Source organism: Schistocerca nitens, chromosome 8 (genome assembly GCF_023898315.1).
Source record: "Schistocerca nitens isolate TAMUIC-IGC-003100 chromosome 8, iqSchNite1.1, whole genome shotgun sequence".
Taxonomy (NCBI): domain Eukaryota; kingdom Metazoa; phylum Arthropoda; class Insecta; order Orthoptera; family Acrididae; genus Schistocerca; species Schistocerca nitens.
In genome coordinates this window covers 81028465-81051083 of record NC_064621.1, presented here as the reverse complement: position 1 = coordinate 81051083, position 22619 = coordinate 81028465, and the positions used below count along the sequence as shown (strand labels likewise).

The 22619-nt window shown below is 40.7% G+C and overlaps 1 protein-coding gene across 1 annotated transcript in view; it reads right to left on the bottom strand.

Moving 5' to 3' along the window:
• Window positions 1-22278, bottom strand: part of LOC126199397 (semaphorin-2A-like) — a 1365238-nt gene extending 1342960 nt beyond the window's left edge. The window contains exon 1 of the mRNA XM_049936316.1: window positions 22116-22278. Within this exon, the coding sequence (XP_049792273.1) occupies window positions 22116-22278 (163 nt within the window). The remainder of the gene's footprint in view (window positions 1-22115) is intronic.
• Between the last annotated feature and the right edge of the window lie 341 nt (window positions 22279-22619).

Genomic DNA, 22619 nt, shown 5'->3' with positions numbered 1-22619 from the left:
GGGGGAGACAATTGCGGACTGTATTGTGGCTAATCTCACATTTCCATTTGAAAACGATGCAGGAGCATCTTCATTGCCCCTGCAGAATGCGGCTGAGAATTGTCTTGAAGAAGAAACAGCACGACAGTTATGTAATGTTAGCTGCATAGCTTCAGGCGAAATTTCTCACCAGGCCCTCGTACTTGGCGGCAGACACTATTTTCTAGACATCTTTACGCACTCACTGCGAGCTCAGAAATGAGAAGAGCGACGTGATGCTAACTGGGGTTATACTAGAGACACTACCCAACACTCTGTGCAAAGCTTTATCGGATTTTCATAGTCGTTTCCATTTCGCGACCGATCGGAGCTTACTTTCTGAATGCCCCTCGTATTAAGGAATACGTTTTACGGTCACGCATTACGACGTCTTTGCTGAATAAATGACTGTTATATTAAAACCAGCACGGATTTCCGAACAGAGATGCTGCGAAACGCAGCTCCCTCTGTTTAAGCACGTAATCCGGAGCACCATTCAAAAATGGTTCAAATGGCTCTGAGCACTATGGGACTAAACATCTATGGTCATCAGTCCCCTAGAACTTAGAACTACTTAAACCTAACTAACCTAAGGACATCACACAACACCCAGCCATCACGAGGCAGAGAAAATCCCTGACCCCGCCGGGAATCGAACCCGGGAACCCGAGCGTGGGAAGCGAGAACGCTACCGCACGACCACGAGATGCGGGCCCGGAGCACCATTGATGGGGAATCGTTAGTAATTATACAGACGGCAGGTGACGCTGCAAGCGCGCCACTCCAAAGGCAAGCCACAGTCACAACTTCAGGCGGGCAGCCAGCGGGCGCCGCGCCTCCCTCCAGGTCCTCCGGCATTCGCCGCAAGACCGACGGGTGGCGCTACTTAGACACAGGTCGCGGTTAATGGCCGAGATCACGACTGGGCAGACTGTTTCATTCCGTGTCCCTTTGCAAGTCAGCACACGCAGAGATCCGACCCAAGACACGGTGGAGACACACCGGACCTTGGACGACTGCCTTCAATAGCAGTGCCACAAACATGAGTTACTAGAAGCAACTACTCAGAAGCAAGGACAGTATTCTGAGACACATATTTTAAACCAACAGAAGAAGTTAATATATAAGTGGTGTCTGTTCTTTTGGACATGTCCGAAACAACAGACACCACATATATATAATGCAGGCAAGGACGACCAGTGATCTCTTCAGTGCAGATGCACACCAGGCTCCAACTCTTAAGGGAATCACCTAAATGTCACCAGTAGTGAGAAGGGCAAGGGACACTACATTAGTAATGTGTGGATAAGTTGAGAATTTGGGTCTGAATGGAGGCGTCCTAGGGTAGACGTGCAGTTACGATGATTGCGCAGTGGTTAGCTCATGTGTCTAGCAAGCACGAGACCCGGGTTCAGATTCCAGCCCAACACAAATTTTCAACTTTCCCCACTGACTTAAAACAATGTCACTGGTAGCCAATGTCTGTTATGTCCTTTGTGACTTAAAGAGGAAGTGAAGCATCTCGTACTGGTTGCTGCCAAGCTTTGGCTACAGAAAAATACAGGGTTGTCCATTGATAGTGACCGGGCCGAATATCTCACGAAATAAGCATCAAACACTACAAACAATGAAACTAGTCTAGCTTGAAGGCGGAAACCAGATGGTGATATCGTTGGCCAGCTAGATGGCGCTGCCATAGGTCAAACGGATATCAACTGCGTTTTTTTAAAAATAGGAGCCCCCATTTTTATTACATATTCGTGTAGTACGTAAAGAAATATGAATGTTTTAGTTGGACCACTTTTTTCGCTTTGTGATAGATGACGCTGTAGTCACAAACGTATAAGTACGTGGTATCACGTAACATTCCGGCAGTGCGGACGGTATTTGCTTCGTGATACATTATCCGTCTTAAAATGGACCGTTTACCAATTGTGGAAAATGTCGATATCGTGTTGATGTATGGCTATTGTGATCAAAATGCCCAACGGGCGTGTGCTATGTATGCTGCTCGGTATCCTTCACGATATCATCCAAGTGTCCGGACCGTTCGCCGCATAGTTACGTTATTTAAGGAGACAGGAAGTGTTCAGCCACATGTGAAACGTCATCCACGACCTGCAAAAAATGATGATGCCCAAGTAGGTGTTTTAGCTGCTGTCGCTGCTAAACCGCACATCAGTAGCAGACAAATTGCGTGAAAATAAGGGATCTCAAAAACGTCGGTGTTGAGAATGCTACATCAACATCGATTGCACCCGTACCATATTTCTATACACCAGCAATTGCATGGCGACGACATTGAACGTTGTGTACAGCTCTACCACTGGGCACAAGAGAAACTTTGGCACGTGTTCTATTTAGCGACGAAGCGTCATTCAGCAACAGCGGTAACTTAAACCAGCATTATATGCACTACTGGGCAACGGAAAATCCACTATGGCTGTGACAAGTGGAATATCAGCGACCTTGGCAGGTTAATGTATGGTGCGGCATTATGGGAGGAAGGATAATTGGCCCCCATTTTATCGATGGCAGTCTAAATGGTGCAATGTATGCTGATTTCCTACGTAATGTTCTACCGATGTTACTACGTTTCCCTACATGACCGAATGGCGATGTACTTCCAACATGATGGATGTCCGGCACATAGCTCGCGTGCGGTTGAAGCGGTATTGAATAGCATATTTCATGGCAGGTGGATTGGTCGTCGAAGCACCATACCATGGCCCGCACGTTCATCGGATCTGACGTCCCCGGATTTCTTTCTGTGGGGAAAGTTGAAGGATATTTGCTATTGTGATCCACCGACAACGCCTGTAAACATGCGTCAGCGCATTTCGCTGTTGAAAGGAACGTCGTTACACGTATTGCCAAATGCATTGAGGTTGAGGGACATAATTTTGAGCATTTATTGCATTAATGTGGTATTTACAGGTAATCACGCTGTAACAGCATGCGTTCTCAGAAATCATAAGTTCACAAAGGTACATGTATCACATTGGAACAACCGAAATAAAATGTTCAAACGTACCTACGTTCTGTATTTTAATTTAAAAAACCTACCTGATACCAATTGTTCGTCTAAAATTGTGAGCCATATGTTTATTATAGCGCCATCTATCACAAAGCGAAAAAAGTGGTCCAACTAAAACATTCATATTTTTTTACGTTCTACACGAATATGTAATAAAAAATGGGGGTTCATATTTAAAAAACGCAGTTGATATCAGTTTGACCTACGGCAGCGCCATCTAGCGGGCCAACCATAGCGCCATCTGGTTTTCCCCTTCCAGCTATACAGGTTTCGTTCTTTGTAGTTTTTTCGTTTGACGCTTATTTCGTGAGATATTTGACCCGGTCACGATCGATGGACCACCCTGTATAATTCCGCAGTGTCGTTTAGTGAAGAATATACGCCCATACCGAGATCGAACCAGATTTGTTACTGCGTTCAGGATGTCACTGCTGACAGAGCTCAACACGTCATTCTTCATGAAAATAAGTCAAGTTGTGTAAATATAATTTTGAAAGTGCACCGAGGGAATGACTTAGGGCCCTTACTGATTGCAATATATACACCCGAAGGACGAAAAAGCGCGAAATAATTATCAAATGGTTCAAATGGCTCTGGCCACTATGGGACTTAACATTTGAGGTCATAAGTCCCCTAGAACTTAGAACTACTTAAATCTAACTAACCTAAGGACATCACACACATCTATGCCCGAGGCAGGATTCGAACCTGCGACCGTAGCGGTCGCGCGGTTCCGGACTGAAGCGCCTAGAACAGCTCGGCCACATTGGCTGGTAAACAATTATCCGAAGGGGACGGAAATCTGGAGATGTGATGTACATATACAAGCAAACAATGACTGCAATTTCAGAAAAATATAATGAGTTATTCAAGAGAAACAGCTTCACAGATTGATCTTTATGCAGATAGTTATTCTGTTTGGCATTGATTGATAGAGTTGTTGAGTGTCTTCCTAAGGATATCGTGCCAAATTCTGTCCTATTGTTAGATCATCAAAATACCGAGCTAGATAGAGGGTCCAGCCAATTATACTCCAAACGTTCTCAATTGCAAACATATCCGGCGGCGTTTTCTTGGCAAGCAACAAGACGGTAGAAACTCTGGGGCGTGCGAACTACCATGCTGAAGTGTGAGCACAGAATGGCTTGCCGTGAAGGTTAACAAAGCGGAATGTAGAATATCGTACAGATGTGCTGTAAGGGTGTCGCGGATGACACCCATGGGGGTCCTACTATGAAAATAAATGGCATTCAGGACCATCACATCGGGTTGTTGGATTGTGTGGCGTGAGACAACCACGTTATATCCCGTCGCCGACGGGGGCGCCACCAGACACGTCTTCATTGGCCATCGAGGCTCTGTTGCATGTGGGACTCATCACTGAAGACATTATAACCGAGTCAATGAGATTCAAGGCCGAATGTGTCCGACGTCACTGCAAACGGCGATGCTGGTGGAGGTGAAAGGTAGCTGGCACAAGGGGCACCGTCACCTCAGCCCCCTTTCTGTGAGCCGCCTGTTAATTGTCCTGATGGTTACTGAAGCACCGGTTGGACATCGGATCGATGATAATGATGAATCCGGGGCTCTGAGTGTCTCTCCTTGTTGCCGCAGTGTTCGGCCATGGTTCGCCCATTCCCGCCAACATCGTCAGCGACATCGTTCTTCTTGAAATGTAGACCGATTAATCGATTATCCCAACCGGCTTCTTTGAGCCCAACTAAACGTCCTCCATCTGACTTCCACACAATTCCGAAGACGGCAAGAGCTGACAAGTGCGAGAATTATCGCACAATCAGCTTAACAGCTCATGCATCGAAGCTGCTTACAAGAATAATATACAGAAGAATGGAAAAGAGAATTGAGAATGCGCTAGATGACGATCAGTTTGGATTTAGGAAAAGTAAAGGGACGAGAGAGGAAATTCTGACGTTACGACATAATGGAAGGAAGGCTAAAGAAAAATCAAGACACTTTCATAGGATTTGTCGACCTGGAAAAAGCGTTCGACAATATAAAATGGTGCAAGCTGTTCGAGATTCTGAAAAAAGTGGGGGTAAGCTATAGGGAGAGACGGGTCATATACAATATGTACAACAACCAAGAGGGAATAATAAGAGTGGACGATCAAGAACGAAGTGCTCGTATTAAGAAGGGTGTAAGACAAGGCTGTAGCCTTTCACACCTACTCTTCAATCTGTACATCGAGGAAGCAATGATGGAAATAAAAGAAAGGTTCAGGAGTGGAATTAAAATACAAGGTGAAAGGATATCAATGATACGATTCGCTGATGACATTGCTATCGTGAGTGAAAGTGAAGAAGAATTAAATGATCTGCTGAACGGAATGAACAGTCTAATGAGTACACAGTGTGGTTTGAGAGTATATCGGAGAAAGACGAAGGTAATGAGAAGTAGTACAAATGAGAACAGCGAGAAACTTAACATAAGGATTGATGGTCACGAAGTCAATGAAGTTAAGGAATTATGCTACGTAGGCAGTAAAATAACCAATGACGGACGGAGCAAGGAGGACATCAAAAGCAGACTCGCTATGGCAAAAAAAAGGCATTTCTGGCCAAGAGAAGTCTACTAATATCAAATACCGGCCTTAATTTGAGGAAGAAATTTCTGAGGATGTACGGCTGGAGTACAGCATTGTATGGTAGTGAAACATGGACTGTGGGAAACCGGAACAGAAGAGAATCGAAGCATTTTGTAAGTAGGCTGTTTAGGTTTTTTTTATTGGTAACGCCACCTCTGTATGAAAATCACTGGCTGTGCTGTGTGCAGTCTGTGGCTGCTTTGCATTGTTGTAATACTCGCCATTGTAGTGTTAGGCAGCTGGCTGCGAACAGCGCATAGCGTTGCGCAGTTGGAGGTGAGCCGCCAGCAGTGGTGGATGTGGGGAGAGAGATGGCGGAGTTTTGAAATTTGTCATGAACTGCTATATATATATATATATATATATATATATATATATATATATATATATATATATATATATATATATATGATGATATCAAGGTAGTTACATTGTTTGTTCTCTATTAAAATCTTTCATTTGCTAACTAAGCCTATCAGTAGTTAGTACCTTCAGTAGTTTGAATCTTTTATTTAGCTGGCAGTAGTGGCGTTTGCTGTATTGCAGTAGTGGGAGTAATCAAGATTTTTGTGAGGTAAGTGATTTGTGAAAAGTACAGGTTATTGTTAGTCAGGGCCATTCTCTTGTAGAGATTATTTAAAGTCAGATTGCGTTGCGCTAAAAAAAATATTGTGTCAGTTTAAGCACAGTCTTGTATAATTTTTCAAAGGGGATGTTTCATATGTCGACCCTTAGCCGAGGATACCTCACTGGAATCTTCTGATTTTTTTTCTTGTAGTTTTTGTAATTAGTGTAGCTTTTGTTTATTGCTAGCGCGTAATTGTAGAGAATTTACTTTGTAGTTGCAGTCTTTCATTGTCGTACAGTAAAACAGGTGTGGCACGCATGTAGATTTGCTCCAAGTATTTCGCAGCTGCAATTAACTAGATATTATTTTCAGTGTTATGTTAATGTGTTTTCTTAGTTTTGCTCTTCAAATTGTGTTTTTCTGTGTTGTCGTGTGAAATACTGTGACAATAATGGCGTGTGAAAAACGTAATACTAGGCTCCAAAGTAAACTGCGAAATGACAGTGAAAAGGAAAGCAGTGTGTTAGCGCCACCGAGTAATGAATTAACTGATGTTCAAAGTAATAATTTGGTAACTGTGCATAGGGAAATGGAGCGGGCGGCAAACAGTGGCGTATACAGGGAAACAATTAGTGAGCAGGGAAGCATTATCGATCGGTCGGTCGGCAACAGCTCGCCTCAGGAATCCGAAATGACAGGACACAATTTCGCGAATACTGTAGATTCAGGTTCTGGGTCATCACCGTTTTCTCAAATGAGTCAAGACACATTTTCTGCTTGTCAAAATGTGAATGTTGCCGGTGAAAATGCACTGCTAAAAAGCATAGAGAAACAGATTCCAGACACTAATACATTATTATTGCAATTAATGCAACAAATGGAACAAAATCAGAGACAAATGGGACAAAATCTCAAAAAGTTAGACACAGTGGAACAAAATCTCAAAAAGTTAGACACAATGGAACAAAATCAGAGACAAACACAGCAAAAGCTTCAAATGTTAGACTCATTGGAACAAACTCTTGAACAAACACGTGAAGATTTAACTACCGAGTTACATAACATTGAATCGAAATGTCAAAAAGTCTGTAATGACGTAAAAACACAAATTTGTGAGCGCTTCCAACCTATTTTTTCGTGGCATGAAAATGCACTACAGAATCACGAAGCAGACATAAAAGAACTGCAAACTACTGTTCACGAAAATCATGAGACCTTGCAAGCTAAATTTGACTCAGTTGCATCTACCGATTCGGTTACGCAACTTGCAAAAACTCAGGAAAACTTAAAGGACACAGTAGATACTCTGAAACTTGGTTCAGAAAAACACACTGAGGAAATGTGTTCACTATCGGAGAACGTAGCCGAACTTTCGGATCAGTTCACTAACTTATCTACGAAGGTAGATGATAATCTGAATGACACAAAACCGGTAGTCTTTAATGACACAGAAGAGAGCGAACAAATTAGGAAACTGAAACAAAATCTGAATCAAATTAATACGCAACACCAAAGAGAAATCCGCGAAGTACAAGATCAGCTGACACAGGTAATACAAGAATTACGTATTTCAGAGGACACTCGCGCCCCAACACGGGAAGAGGGACTTAGAAATACCGAAAAGACGCAAAATAATAACACAGGGCATTTCGGAAGTTATGAAAGAAACTGGCAATGTGCACCGAATTTTGAGATGGAACGGCCGACACGACCTAACAATGACCGATATGCGACTCGCCGACATGATGATTTTGACTATAAGCTGTTCATTACTACACGTAAATTCAAAACGTTTAAGAATTCTGCAATCGACATTCATCCACAAGCGTGGCTCCATCAATTCTCTCATTGTTTTCCTCCAAACTGGTCATTAGAACACAGATTAGAATTTATGTGTGGCTACTTAGAGAATGAAACAGCTGAAAGAATGCGATCGGTCATTCACGATTGTCACAGTGAAGGAGATTTTTATCATGCCTTCCTCTCAGCATATTGGTCTCAAGCTACACAAGACCGAGTAAAACATAGCATCATAATGATGAAACATTTCGAACAATCTGAATTTTCCAGTCTTGTGAAATATTTTGAAGACATGTTGCACAGGAATCAGTACCTGTCAAACTCATACAGCCCCTCAGAACTCATCCGCATTTGCTTAATCAAACTGCCTGAACATTTGCGACATATTATTTTAGCAGGAAGTTGCAAAGACGACATTGAAGCTTTTCAGGGGCTCTTACAAGAACTGGAAATTGACACTGACAGTCGCAGAACGCGAAAACAGGAGTACAACAATTACAGGTCACATCCGTCACATTTCCGCGATGAAAGAAATAATAACTGGACACGACAAGTCTATTCTTACAACGCAAATCGTGACCAAGACACCACCCATATGACAACCACTGGCAGAGTAATAATAGTTACAGAGAAAGATCGCATTTCCGTAGTAATGACTATCACAGAGACAATCAGAGAAACAGACAATATGGGTACCAAAACAATTATCATCAAGGCAGGCAGAATAACTTCAGACGCAACAGTTCGGCGCACAGTTACGATTCAGGGAGAAATTCTCCACCACGTGACGGACAAGGAAGAAACTACGGAATCTACCGACATGACGACAGACGATATATTCGTAACGACAGACCTGAATTGCATCAGAACTGGCGGGATTCTAACACGGCTGGGCCCTCTCGGCAAGGCGAATTTGTAGAAGTTCGGTCTCCTAATCCCAATAACGACGCGCGCCAACAAAGAAACAGACAATGACTCGCACCATAGGCAGCCGCGTGCGCCGGCTGTCTCAGAGAAAAATAACATAGACGCTAACCTTGAGAAAAATTCCAGTATTCTTTACCGACGTATACCGCATGATAATTGCATTCAAGTCAAACTCTGAGTACTATGAAGAGTAAAGGATTGCACCACACTTCACATGTAAAACCGTTCATTGAGAGATAATCTGCTTTTTAACTTAGTCTTTGCTATAAAAATTTTCACTTCACATTCCTAGTATGCTTTGTCAGACTTAAGAAACTGTTAACATGCAACACTGTTTGAAGTTAAATATCCAGTCAAGAACCAAGAGAACTTATTTAAACAGAAATTAAGAATGCATTGTTATAGTGAACAGACGACACAGTGTTGTATTTGTACATTCTTGCTTGTTAGCTGCACGATTACGTAACGACACAGGCTTACATAGGACACATACTGGTAAATGAGATTTTAATGCAACATTTTGGTTTACTTGAAAATACATTCTGGATTTAAAGTACTTTCAGTGAGATACCAGATGACACAGTAGTTAGTTTATGTGACAGCCACACGATTTTATCACGACGCTACTAATGAGTGACAATTTACAATGTTGCTTTTGCAGTGTTTCTGTTTTATATCTGCACAGTTTTCTGAATTCTTTTGGAAAGAAAAACATGTTTTAGTAGTAACTTTTGTGGTATAGCAACAATGAGACAGCCTCTTTCGTGGCACAACAATACGTTACAGTACAGTACTTTCTTCATCACAACAATAAGCGTAATAACTAAGATATCTATTCGCAAAGCATTTCATTTTTGTGTATCGTGAGGTAAGTACATTGACTTCTGCAGAACTTAGCTTTCGGAGGACGATAACTACGACACTTCCAAAGAGATTATCTTACAACAAGATGCACAGTTTAGCGCTACAGTACACGCATTTGAGTGATTAATTTTGAACTTAAAACATTTATTTTTAAAGATATTTGAAGTACAATGATACAAAGGTATTCCGTGATACATTTCATTCCATTGCTGTAATCTGTAACACCTGAGGGTATTATTCATTTATCCTCAGGGGGGTACACGCCTACTTTGTGTACCATGTGTTTGGCAAGCACAAGGAGCCCTAGCTATTATGGTATTTGCTTATACAACTTTACACATCGGTACCATATTTCTCTAACACATAAATTACACAGCTATCTGATTATTTAACAAAAAAAAAAAACATTTTTTTTTACTACATTAGTGACAGATGTTTACGTAATTACACAGTTGAATAACTTCACACTTATGAAATTGCATTTTGTCAGTACTTTGTGAACTGTTCATATTTTTTCGGAGCCATTGTGGTACTATGAGAGCTTTGAATGATGTATTTGGTATGGGATCATGATTTTAAAGTACGTTTGAGGCAGATGACACTTTTGACATGAGCAGAGAATTTTTTTAGGTTTTGAAATTATTGGAGGAAGCTACGACGATTTTGAGATTTGACTGAGGTGTTATGATGTTATTTTTACGACGATGATGTGTATTATGCTGTTGCAGTATGTTTATGATCAATAAGGTGACGCTATATAAGGAATGTGATTACGTGTTTATATGTATATGAATAACGAATAGAAGGTAGGGACTCTGACTGGTGAAAAAGGATGTTGTAAACCGAGAATCGTACTTTAAGAGTTATGAAATGTGTGTAAATGCGTGAATGTATCACAATGCCGGCGAAAATTTTTTGGACACTGTTATATTCATACAATTTTGTTTCTACAGATTTGTAACGCAAATTCTTGACCTATGAAATTTTTATATGAGACTGTCGCTGTAGTGAAAACTGCTGTCGTAAATATTTCGTTAAGAAAGGTAAGTGACCGTGAAGTAATTCGTTGTGAGCGGCCAGGTGTGTCAGACACCTGGAGAAAAATCCATTATTGTGAGCCCTTTTCAGCGGCACAGGTAGAAAAAAAAAAAGGGAGGCCATTATCCTCGCTATTGACGTTCCTTTGTAGAAAGCATCATAAATACGGCACGCTAATAATAACTTGGAAACATTCTTACATCTGCACACCTGATTAGGACAAGTGTCTATCTACGAGAATTGAGAGAATGTCTACTAACTTATGAAATGTCACGTGACTATTGAATGATATTTTTATGCTTTGGTTTGCGTAATTGCTTATTTCATTTGATATCTGGTTTCCAGCTGTCTTGCAGCATTGGTTTCATAAAATAAAATTAAATGCATTTGCTAATGTGAACACTTTCTGTTAACAGATCTATTAAATAATTACTTTATGATCCACATTCTTTGAAAAAGGAGCTCTTGGAATGGAAAGAACAATATGAAGGGAGTAGTAACAGGAACTGCATATATAATTTTCTTTTCAACTACTTGGTAATTTTTTTTGGTAGAGTAAGTTATCGTGATGCATCACTCTAGTGTTAAGATGTGACATAGGTATTAGACATGGCCATTTTTAGTGTAATACTTTTTCTGCTTGAACTTTGTCATGTTTAGGTATAAGTTACGCTGTTTGCCAGGCATAGTGCTACTGAATTTTAATTTGTGTTACTCTGCTAAGCCAGATTTATTTTTCTTGTTTGCTGCTCATTGCCTTATATTAGTTGTAATATTGCATTTGCTTTGCTAATTTATGCTGCTTGCTTTGCCTTTTCTATTTTTTATCATTGTTGTTTGTGTTAATTGTTTTATGCTGCTGCACTGCCTCGTCCCTTAGTTTAATATCTGAGCTCAGTAGATTTAAGTTAGCTTAAGAGGGGGTAGACTATATAAGAACCTAACTATGGAGAATAGGGAAAGAATGCTTTGGAGGTTATATGAAACAGGTTTGGCAAAAATGAGTATTGTGCACTGAGAAATAATTATTTTGAAAGAAATATGAATCGAATACAGAAAGCAGGTATAGATACGACTTTTTGGGAATAATGATGAACGAAGGGAGATCTCCAAGAACAAAACAGGTTTTGTTCGCAAAATACTGCAGTACCAAAAGTTACACTGAAAATGAACCCTGTCCTTTCAATTGTGTTATTCCCCTATGTGTTTGTGTACCCTTGTGTATTTGTTTTCTTCCTGTCTCTGTGTAGTTTCATAGAATTTTTTTTCTAATACTATTCACTATGATGAGGAATACTGTTATCCTCAAATATAATTGGTTTTAATAATATGTTATTTAACTTGTAAATATGCTTAGACATTATTTATTCTGTTTTGTTTTAATGCTCATGTGTGAAGTTGATGTTTCAAAATTTATTCTGATCTTTATGTATGTACTTATGTCATTATTTTTGTAACACTGATGTATATGTTTATTTCTATTCTATTGTAAAACCTGTACTACAAATGTTATCTGTATTGTTATGTTCTTTAATGATGTATTTTGTACCTTTGTAATTGTATTCTTCTGTTATAAAATTGTAATTGACACCATGTCATCAAATTAAGTAACTTGTAAGTTACATTTCACTGCACACGTTTCTGTTGGTCATAGTATATGGACAATATGTGAGAAGTAGGGACTGTTAGTGTTTGCACGTGTGTTAATAATTCAGCAAGGGACTGGTTAACAGCATTGCTGGTTCTAAGGACAATTCCAAAAACTTTGTGAGTGCACAAGTGGTGGTTATGGACTTGCTATATTATCCGCAAGACTCTTCAATGGTGATTGTGCACCTGCACAGTCACAACAGATGGCTGCTGGCCATCTCTACAAGGACTGCAGTGGGTCTGCACCTCTGGTGGCCCACCAGTACCATTATCTCTACACGGACTACAATGGGTCTGCGTCTTTGCTGACTCACCAGTACCATTATCTCTACAAGGACTACAGTGGGTCTACATCTTTGATGACCCACCAATACCATTATTTCTACGAGGACTGCAGTGGGTCTGCACCTCTGGTGGCCCACCAATACCGTAATCTCTACCAGGACTGCAGTGGGTCTGCTCTGTGATGACCTACCAAACGATATTCTTCAAAACTTCGACTGACTCCGCTGTGGGTTTGCTCTGTTGTGGCCCATGACCTGTCTGCATGTCAAGAGTCAACACTGTCTTTCCGTTGGAAGGACAACACTCCTTCTTCAAGACTGTATGGAAATCCACTACTTCTGTGTACATTTTCTTTTACTGCTCAGTCTTTGAGAAAAACACTGCAATTCAACGATCAGGACTGTCTTTATGGACTGCGAGAAAATTTTTGCTTTTGGCCAACAATGTATCAATAAGTGTGTGCATTTGATATCTTTGTTATTATAATTATAAAAAATTTCTTCAAATCTGTATTGGCCACTGTCCAACACAATTTGTAAAATTTTTTGTGGGGAGCATGGGGGCTATGTAAGTAGGCTGTTTAAGTTTTTTTATTGGTAACGCCACCTCTGTATGAAAATCACTGGCTGTGCTGTGTGCAGTCTGTGGCTGCTTTGCATTGTTGTAATACTCGCCATTGTAGTGTTAGGCAGCTGGCTGCGAACAGCGCGTAGCGTTGCGCAGTTGGAGGTGAGCCGCCAGCAGTGGTGGATGTGGGGAGAGAGATGGCGGTGTTTTGAAATTTGTCATGAACTGCTATATATATATATATATATATATATATATATATATATATATATATATATATATATGATATCAAGGTAGTTACATTGTTTGTTCTCTATTAAAATCTTTCATTTGCTAACTAAGCCTATCAGTAGTTAGTACCTTCAGTAGTTTGAATCTTTTATTTAGCTGGCAGTAGTGGCGCTTTCTGTATTGCAGTAGTGGGAGTAATCAAGATTTTTGTGAGGTAAGTGATTTGTGAAAAGTACAGGTTAATGTTAGTCAGGGCCATTCTCTTGTAGAGATTATTTAAAGTCAGATTGCGTTGCGCTAAAAAAAAAATATTGTGTGTCAGATTAAGCACAGTCTTGTATAATTCTTCAAAGGGGATGTTTCATAGGCTGGAGTACAGCATTGTATGGTAGTGAAACATGGACTGTGGGAAACCGGAACAGAAGAGAATCGAAGCATTTGAGATGTGGTGCTATAGACGAATGTTGAAAATTAGGTGGACTGATAAGGTAAGGAATGAGGAGGTTCTACGCAGAATCGGAGAGGAAAGGAATATGTGGAAAACACTGATAAGGAGACGGGACAGGATGATAGGACATCTGCTAAGACTTGAGGGAATGACTTCCATGGTACTAGAGGGAGCGGTAGAGGGCAAAAACTGTAGAGGAAGACAGAGATTGGAATACGTCAAGCAAGTAATTGAGGACGTAGGTTGCAAGTGCTACTCTGAGATGAAGAGGTTAGCACAGGAAAGGAATTCGTGGCGGGCCGCATCAAACCAGTCAGTAGACCGATGACAAAAAAAAATAGTCCTCCCTCAAATGATGAGATCTGCTTATATTGTTCACGGACCTGTCTGCGAGATGTAGTTACTGTCCAACTGAGCACATGGAATGAAATTCGGAAAGATTTTATGCCTTGGTATCGACATCTCCCCTGTTTACTACCCTTGCCAGGTCCCCGGTGAAACGGCGTTGCTGCTTCGCAGATTCATCGACTGACCGCCAAAGTTTACTATTTTGTATTTTCCATTGGTCTCTGCACGAATATCAATTCGTGACCAATTTTCGTAGCCCCTACGCGGTGCGTCAGGTCTGGTTGTGCTCTATATTTGTGTTTTGTTTTTTAAATATAGTGTATTTGATTACACTATTGGCGAAAAATTCATATACTACCGTAAAATACTTGCTGAAAAACCACCCCGGACGCATCAAGTAAAACGATAAAAAAAAACAAACCGCAGGAAAGTCAGACACCAGGCCTCTTATTGGGAGAATATTAAGGAAATCTAATATATTCACAAAGAAAGTACAAAACATTCGTCCGATAAACTCTTGAGAGTCTATGTTGGATTAACAGAAGAAATATTTTACACAGCGAAGAACGGTACGGTTCCTTCTCTGACTCTTCGTTCATCTCCCACTGGCACATTCTCTTTCACGTTTTTGCTAGCACTGATCTATCACTGTTAATAATATTCCACTGCTACTGTGTCCCCCTCCCCCTCCCCCCCCCCCCTCCACTGCCATTGCCTCCTTCCCTCCTTCTCTAGGAAAGCCATTGTCTACTTGCTTCCAATATTTATTACTTTTCCGTCTCTTTACAAATACCACGGCCTCCTTTCCACTTAGCATAAATTAATGCGATTATGTTTGGATGTCAAAAGCTCTGAGAAAATTTTGAGAGGAAGGAAGAATGAGACATCGGCTACCGCACTTTTCAGACAGCGTGTTTTTAACAGAAACATATTCGCAGTCTTTTTGCTCCAGTAGGAGCATTTTCCGCTGTTTCCTACGTTTCCCTTCCACAGCAGGACACGATACTCATAAGAAAAGAACTTTGTGAGTCACTAAAATTTTGGTAGTTAACTTATTGAAATGGAAATAACGATAAACTAATTCTATACTTCAGAGCGGGTTTTACGTGCACATAAATTTTGCACGTGCTTCAGTACTACAACGGGGGGCTCTCAGAACACTAATCATGATCACAGATACAACATATTTCTCAGTGCTTTATCACTTTAAAGTACGTTTCCGCCTCACATCGGATTTTACGTGCGCATTTTGCGTATACTAGTAGGGTAACTTTGAACCTCTGTATCTCGGAAACGGATTAAGACATCAAGAAAACTTTCAGAGTCGTTCGAGATCAGTATATTAGGGGTTTGTTTGGGGTAGGAGACCAGACAGCGAAGTTATGGGTCTCATCGGATTAGGAAAGTACAGGGAAGGAAATCGGCCGTGCCCTTTCAAAAGCACCATCCCGGCATTTGCCTGGAGCGACTTAGGGAAATCACGGAAAACCTATATGAGGATGGCCGGACCCGGGACTGGACCGTCGTCCTCCCGAATGCGAGTCCAGTGTGCTAACCACTACGCCACGTCGCTCGGTGCGGATACATATATTTCAAAACGGGGAGCAGACACTTCTTAATAAATGCCTAGGAAATATACGGTTATAATTTGAGCAGTTATATGGTTTTATTTATCATTTAGATTTCGCCTCACATCGGATCTTATGTGCGTATTTTACTTGTACATGTAAGGTTACTTTGAACGGGTAAAGATATCTAGAAAGTTTTCAAGGTTGTTCGAGATCTGGATCTTATGAATATAGGGAAAGAATTTCAGCCATTTGCTGTGCATAGACGTCTTGGAATAGGCGGCGCGGTTTTGGTATTAAAAAATGGTACAGAAACGTTTTCTTGTGTGTTTCTCTACGGAGCCGCCCACGAGGTAATACCTTTCAACATCTGTATCTCAGAAGGTTATTAAGATATGAACGAAATTTTCAAGTTTGTTGGAGATAAGGATCTTAGGTATATACTGCAAAAATTTTACCCATTTGCTGTGCACAACATTCTTGAAACCAGTAGCTCGGTTTTTGTATTAAAAATGCTAAAATTGCTTTTGTTGGGGTCTTCTATGAACTAAAGAACTAATAAAGATTTTTGAAAACATGAAGATGGCAGTTCTAGATAAATGCCTAGAGAATGTACCGTTAATTTGCGATTATTTACTTTTTTAGATTTCGCCTCATACCGTATTTTACGTGATTATTTTACATTCAGAGATAAGGTGACTTTGAACCTCTGCATCTGGGAAACGGATGAAGATATGAAGTTCGAGATCGACATTGTAGGAATATAGCGTAAAAATTTCACCCATACCGTTTTTGAACCCGCGGCTCGTTTAGGGTACGAAAAATTGGAAAAAAAGTTTTTGTGTGTTTTCTAAGGAACCACCCATAAGCTACTGACGCCTCCATAAGCCCCATGGGGCCCACCGTAAACCACATCAAATGCGGAAAGGAACCAACCGATTTGCTTCATCTGTTTAAGCCGGAAGAAGTGAGTACATTTAAACTTTCATTCTGTACTGTAGAATAAGGACACTGAGCGGATCTTCGAATGGTCTTTAGCCCAAGGAGTAGCCAGAACACTTTACCCTATAATCCTATAATCAAAAGAACCACAGGTACCAGTCTCGGAAGAATCTCGTTTTTATGTGTGGCTTTTTGGAACTTATTGGGCAGCGCATGCGTACCGATATGCGTTATGATGCGGAATACGTGTTCTCGAATTTTGTCGTAGGAAACCCCATAGTACTAGTGTATTTCTTTGCAGTCCTCACTTTACTGTCGTAAGTGTAATTGGTATTCATTGCACATAAAAACAACGCATGTACTATTTTCTATGCGAATGTTTCTGCATGATAACTATCCAACGACCGAGTTAATTTTTGTACTCGAACAATACTTGAAAAAAAAATACTTAAAACAGGTAAAGAAATCGTTAAAGAACTATGAATAAAGTAGTGGACTAAAACACCAACATAAACAAGATCAAAAAGAGGTACGTTATAAAATTTGAAACAAAAAGCAATATTTATTCATTCATAACATACAATATGAATATAACAAAGCTTATTATAGTGAAGTCTATAAAAACATAAATTTGTCTTTATTCTGACACAGTTAGATGCAGGGCTTAATGTCCGTCACTCCTGGTCTCATGACACTTTCGATGGAGCTACATTTTACGATAATGACCACCACTGCTGAAAATGAAGATTCTCATAAATAAATGGTAGAAAAAGGAACGAGAACGGCCATTGCTAAATCCATTGATAATGGAAATTCTGCTTCACACCGGGTAAAAATTGTTTTATGTTTGTGATTTGTCTAACGTAACAGCTCTGCAAATTCTTAGTGCAATTTTAACGACAGATGTTTTACAGTTCCATTTTCGGGCAAAAGTATAATGAATCTATTTTAAATGATTACTGTTTAGTTCTCCTGAAAATTATTTTGAAAACATATCCGATGGTCAATTACAACATACTATCGCAAATTATACATAAATCATTACCAGTGACAAAGTCGTCTGTACACAAAAGCATTTTTTCTCCCGCCCTATGCTTACGGCTGTTTTAAGTACTTCATAATGAACTGGATTTTTTTTTCAATATGAATATATAGAGAAAACATTTAGCTCGTTGTGTTCCTCAAAAATTGTTGGAACCCAACAGGAGTTTCCAGTACGTCATCACATTGCTGACGACAGCGCTTGCAACAAAACACGGGAAACTATAATCAATGGCTATAAGCAGCGTGTGGTTATAGTTATTCATCTTACACTGCACAATGAACAATGTTAACATTATTGTCGAAAGAGCATCCACTTGGTTCCATAAACCAAGAAACAAATTCCAAAATTTAAACTTAAGTGTCGAATGTATAAATAGTTGTTTCAGTGGACAGATAACACAGGCATCCAGCAAAATTTTTGATTTCATTTTGTACGATATTTTGGCGATTCCTCTTGTCTTTCTCAGACAACCCAACAATCTGCTTGTAGCAGCAGTTTCCGTTTTAATTCGTAATTAACATCCAACTTTCATATTTGTGTTCCTTTTCGGCATTGACTGAAAATTTTACTTGATGGTACTGACAGTCTTTCTAGAAAATAACTGGGTATGCTGCATTGCTTAAACCTTTACTCTTAGAAGATACATTCATTCCTTTCGTTTCATACGCGCAGTTCATGCAATCCTTCAAATAACAAATTACGATAGAGAAGTTCTTTGAAACAACGTAGGTATGACATGCGTTTCCAACAGCAGAAGATGCACTAGTATCATATGTATGTATTTGATATTGACGTCGTCCTTAATTTTGCGACAGACATCATAAAAAGACATTACGTAAATTAGGTAAAAAAAGCGAACCACCACAGCCGTATCATCAAAGAAATTTAGTTCAAACGACTAGTTTCGGCGCTACGCTTACGCCATCTTCACGTTCGTTACAAATCAAAAGACCGTTTCACTCCTTGGCCCATGTATCGTAGAACCCATGTAATGCCAGTTGTCGTGGATTGTATAGTCTGTATCAGTAGTGTACAATCTACAACGTGTTGTCACTAATGAGAGTGGTATGCACTGCTGATGCATCGCATAAACTAGTTGTTTGAAATAAAAGTCTTTAATGATAACGGCAGTGGTGGTTCGTTTTCTTTACACATAACATCGGTCGCCGTCCCGTATACATGACAACAATGAATATCCACAAATTACGTAAATCTTGCATATTTTCTATTTTCGGTTGCAGATTGTGATGCTGCGATAATTTATTAGCTATGTTAAGCTACTAACAATAAGCAAATAAACAGCAATGTAGCTGGATTAAACTGCACCTTCATTGGATTAAAAACGTGAAATCATAATATTTATTGCGAAAAGTAATGGAGCTCAAAAAGAAAATGAGGAAAATCTATACATTATAGCAAACTTGTCGCTACTGGAAAGTGGACGAATATATCGGTGGAGCTTTCTGAGGATGCCAAGTTGTCGAGTAACGACATTTCGGAACGTCCTTTCGAGCCACATTGTTGAAGGTGTCTAGATCATTAATTCCGTAAAAGATCGTCACTTTTTCTGTCTGGAATGGCAGTATTCAGCACGGATTCCTTTAACTCCATACATCTTCATGAACTTATTAATCAACTACTTCAAGAGCTAAATGTTGCGATCACTAGGAGAAATCTGGTAAGTCCTTTTAGTACTTTCAAATTGTGGATTTTCCATTAACGACGCGTATGACGACACCCGCGCCTTTTGCTGTTTTCTCAGTAATCCTTTTCGATTTCAGTTGATCATAGTCAGATGTCATCTTTCAATGATGGCATTTGGAAAAAAAAATTGGGAAAAGTGACGTAACATCCATGGAGAATATGTGGCTGATTATGTTTTTTCTTTATTTTTATATTTTTGAAACACAATCACAAGAGCATCTCAGAATGCCGTGACGGATTTCGACCACCCGTTGGTCATCTTAGGGCTGCCAAAAGATAAAACGCGTAGACAAAAAATAATTACGGAATTCATAGACTTTGCAGAATAACTATCTACGTATTAATAAAACAGAATAAATTTTTACCTAACGGCACTTATTACAAGCTGTTCCCATTGCGTTGTCAACAATACTATACAAAGCGTCCCATTTATCTTGACCACCTGAAATGAGTTTTAGCCTAGAACAACAATAAATAAATAAATAAATGTATCAAGTAAATGTTGCTTAGCTGCCAGCAACCATCAATAAGCATCTACCTGTATGAAGAGTTTAAGTTAGAATAGTAAGTGCAGTAATGTTTTTGTTATTTATGACTCGGATGCATGTAATAGAATACTGCAGTACTTTTAAACGCTGTGTAACATTCTTTGGCTTCTCTTGGTTGGTGTATACTGTACTTGCATTAACTTTAAACTGAAGACGGTTGACTGAATGATCGGTATGCATTTTCCTCGCGATTCCATTGGTTTACTGTCAGCTCCAGGAAGTGGATGAGTTACCTCACCCCGGGTACGCGCAATGTGTGCTAATACAGTAGAGTCAAAGGCAATATGTTTTTATCAACGTCAGGTTTACGTGAATAGTACACTGTGATACGTTACTCAGTAGTCCTTGAGGGACGGAAATTGACTGCTGCATAAAAAATACAGGGTGGTATTTAAGAAAGACGTGCTGCTGCTCATATCTTCATAACGAAGAAAGTTAGAAGTGCAACTATTTGAGCCATGCATGCTCTTTTTCATCCATAGGTAAAGTGTTCGATTAAACGTGGTAATGTGCATTACAAAGGGCTTCAAGTGGGGTATAATCATATTATTAATTGTTCTTGAAAATCTGCTGGATCTGAGTTTACGAGCCGCCACGCAGTGTTTCAACCCAGAGGACGAAGGAAGGAGGTGGGATCCGCGGTGAAGAAGACATCACAGCGTCCTGGACAGCACAGAAGAAGTCGCTGAGGAAGAAGGAGAATTGAATTAAGATTTATATGCGCCAGTCCTTGCACTGTATCTATTCCTGACTGACGTAACTCTTTTACAAGCGCCGGGACAGAATAATATACATTGAATGTGGTCTTGATTTAATATCATGTAATGAATGGATAGTTAAATTATACACGGCGAAGTGAATGTGTTTTCAGAATCTACGCCGAAATTATTTGAATAAAATAATTCATCGTTTTCCATGGTATACTGAAAAGGAACGAGGGAACATGTTGTACGCGATTCAGCTTGTCTTTTCATTTAATGACTTTTACGAGAACTGGAGAGTGACAATTTTTCCTTGGTTGTGGTTACTTATTTTTGCTTTATTACACGCACCGAGCCGGCTGCTGTGGCCGAGCGGTTCTAGGCGCTTCAGTCCGGAACCGCGCTGCTGCTAAGGTCGCAGGTTCGAATCCTGCCTCGGGCATAGATGTCTGTGATGTCCTTAGGTTAGTTAGGTTTAAGTAGTTCTAAGTCTAGGGGACTGATGACCTCAGATGTTAAGTCCCATAGTACTTAGAGCCATTTGAAGCATTTTGAACACGCCCTGACCGGCAGAACTGGTGTTACTGTTGTAAGTAGGTGAGAAAGCTTAATTGAATTCAAATTTAGGGCCCCAGTAGGACTTTTATGTTACGCCCCTTACTATGGGAGGTTCATGCGGACCGGATTATCAAAAATGATGCTATATGACAAGCGGGCGACTGGGAACTGTATGCTGGAACAATTGACTTTAAACCCGATCTTTCAGGCCGTAAATAAGATGAATCGCCATGCAAAAAGGTAATCATGCTGGGTGATGGCCTCCTGATAGTTAAGGAATATTTGCTTGAGACATTTTTATTTTTTCCCCTCGCTTCTGGAGAGAAAAAATTTTGGGGTGGGCGAGATAGACGGGAAAAGAAGTAGATACGTTTATGACCAAACAGAGGTTTTCACTATGTGTACAAACGTTTGACCACTACCTGCTGTTGTCTTTCATACTGGTCACGATACAATGGGAACCCATTGCAGCAGGTGCCTTTAGGTATAATTTCATTCCTTTTTATGATTACGTAGATATTTAGTTGGCACATTTTATTAATACTGTAATGATTCATTTCTCCCCTCTATTTGCCTATAGTCAGTCTGAAGATGACCACTGGCTAGTAGAAACTGGTTGAGGCACTGAAAATGCTCATGCGATCGTTCCGTTCCGAGTCCTACCTCTGTGATGCCTGAGATGGTGCACGTGGAGTTCCTCGTCAAAGACGTCCGCAGACCTGTGCCGTCGTGCCGCCGCCCACTCGGGGCTGGCTGCCAAGAGCAGCGCCAGCAGCAGCCGCAGACTGGCCCAGGACGGGGCCTGCCAGCGACACCGACGCGACATCGTGGTCCGCGCGCTCACCAGCTCATGCCACCGCGACGTCGACCGTGCCGCAACCCTACCACGACGCCCTCCAGACGCCGACTGCCTGCCGCGGGCGCGTCGTCCGAGTAGCGCGCCACGCCGCGCGCGACGCCCGACCGCCGGCGGAAATGCACGAGTGGAGCCGAGGCGGCGAAGTAACAAGGCCACCTGTGCGGTAGGTCGCGGACGCGGAGCAGCCTGCGGCTGCGACCTCACCCTTCCCACAGCCAGTCTGACGCCCCCGCAGGCCACTTGCAGCAGGGATGAACAGCTGCAGCACCGCCCAAGCAGACTGCGTACACTGTTAGTGGCGCGGGATT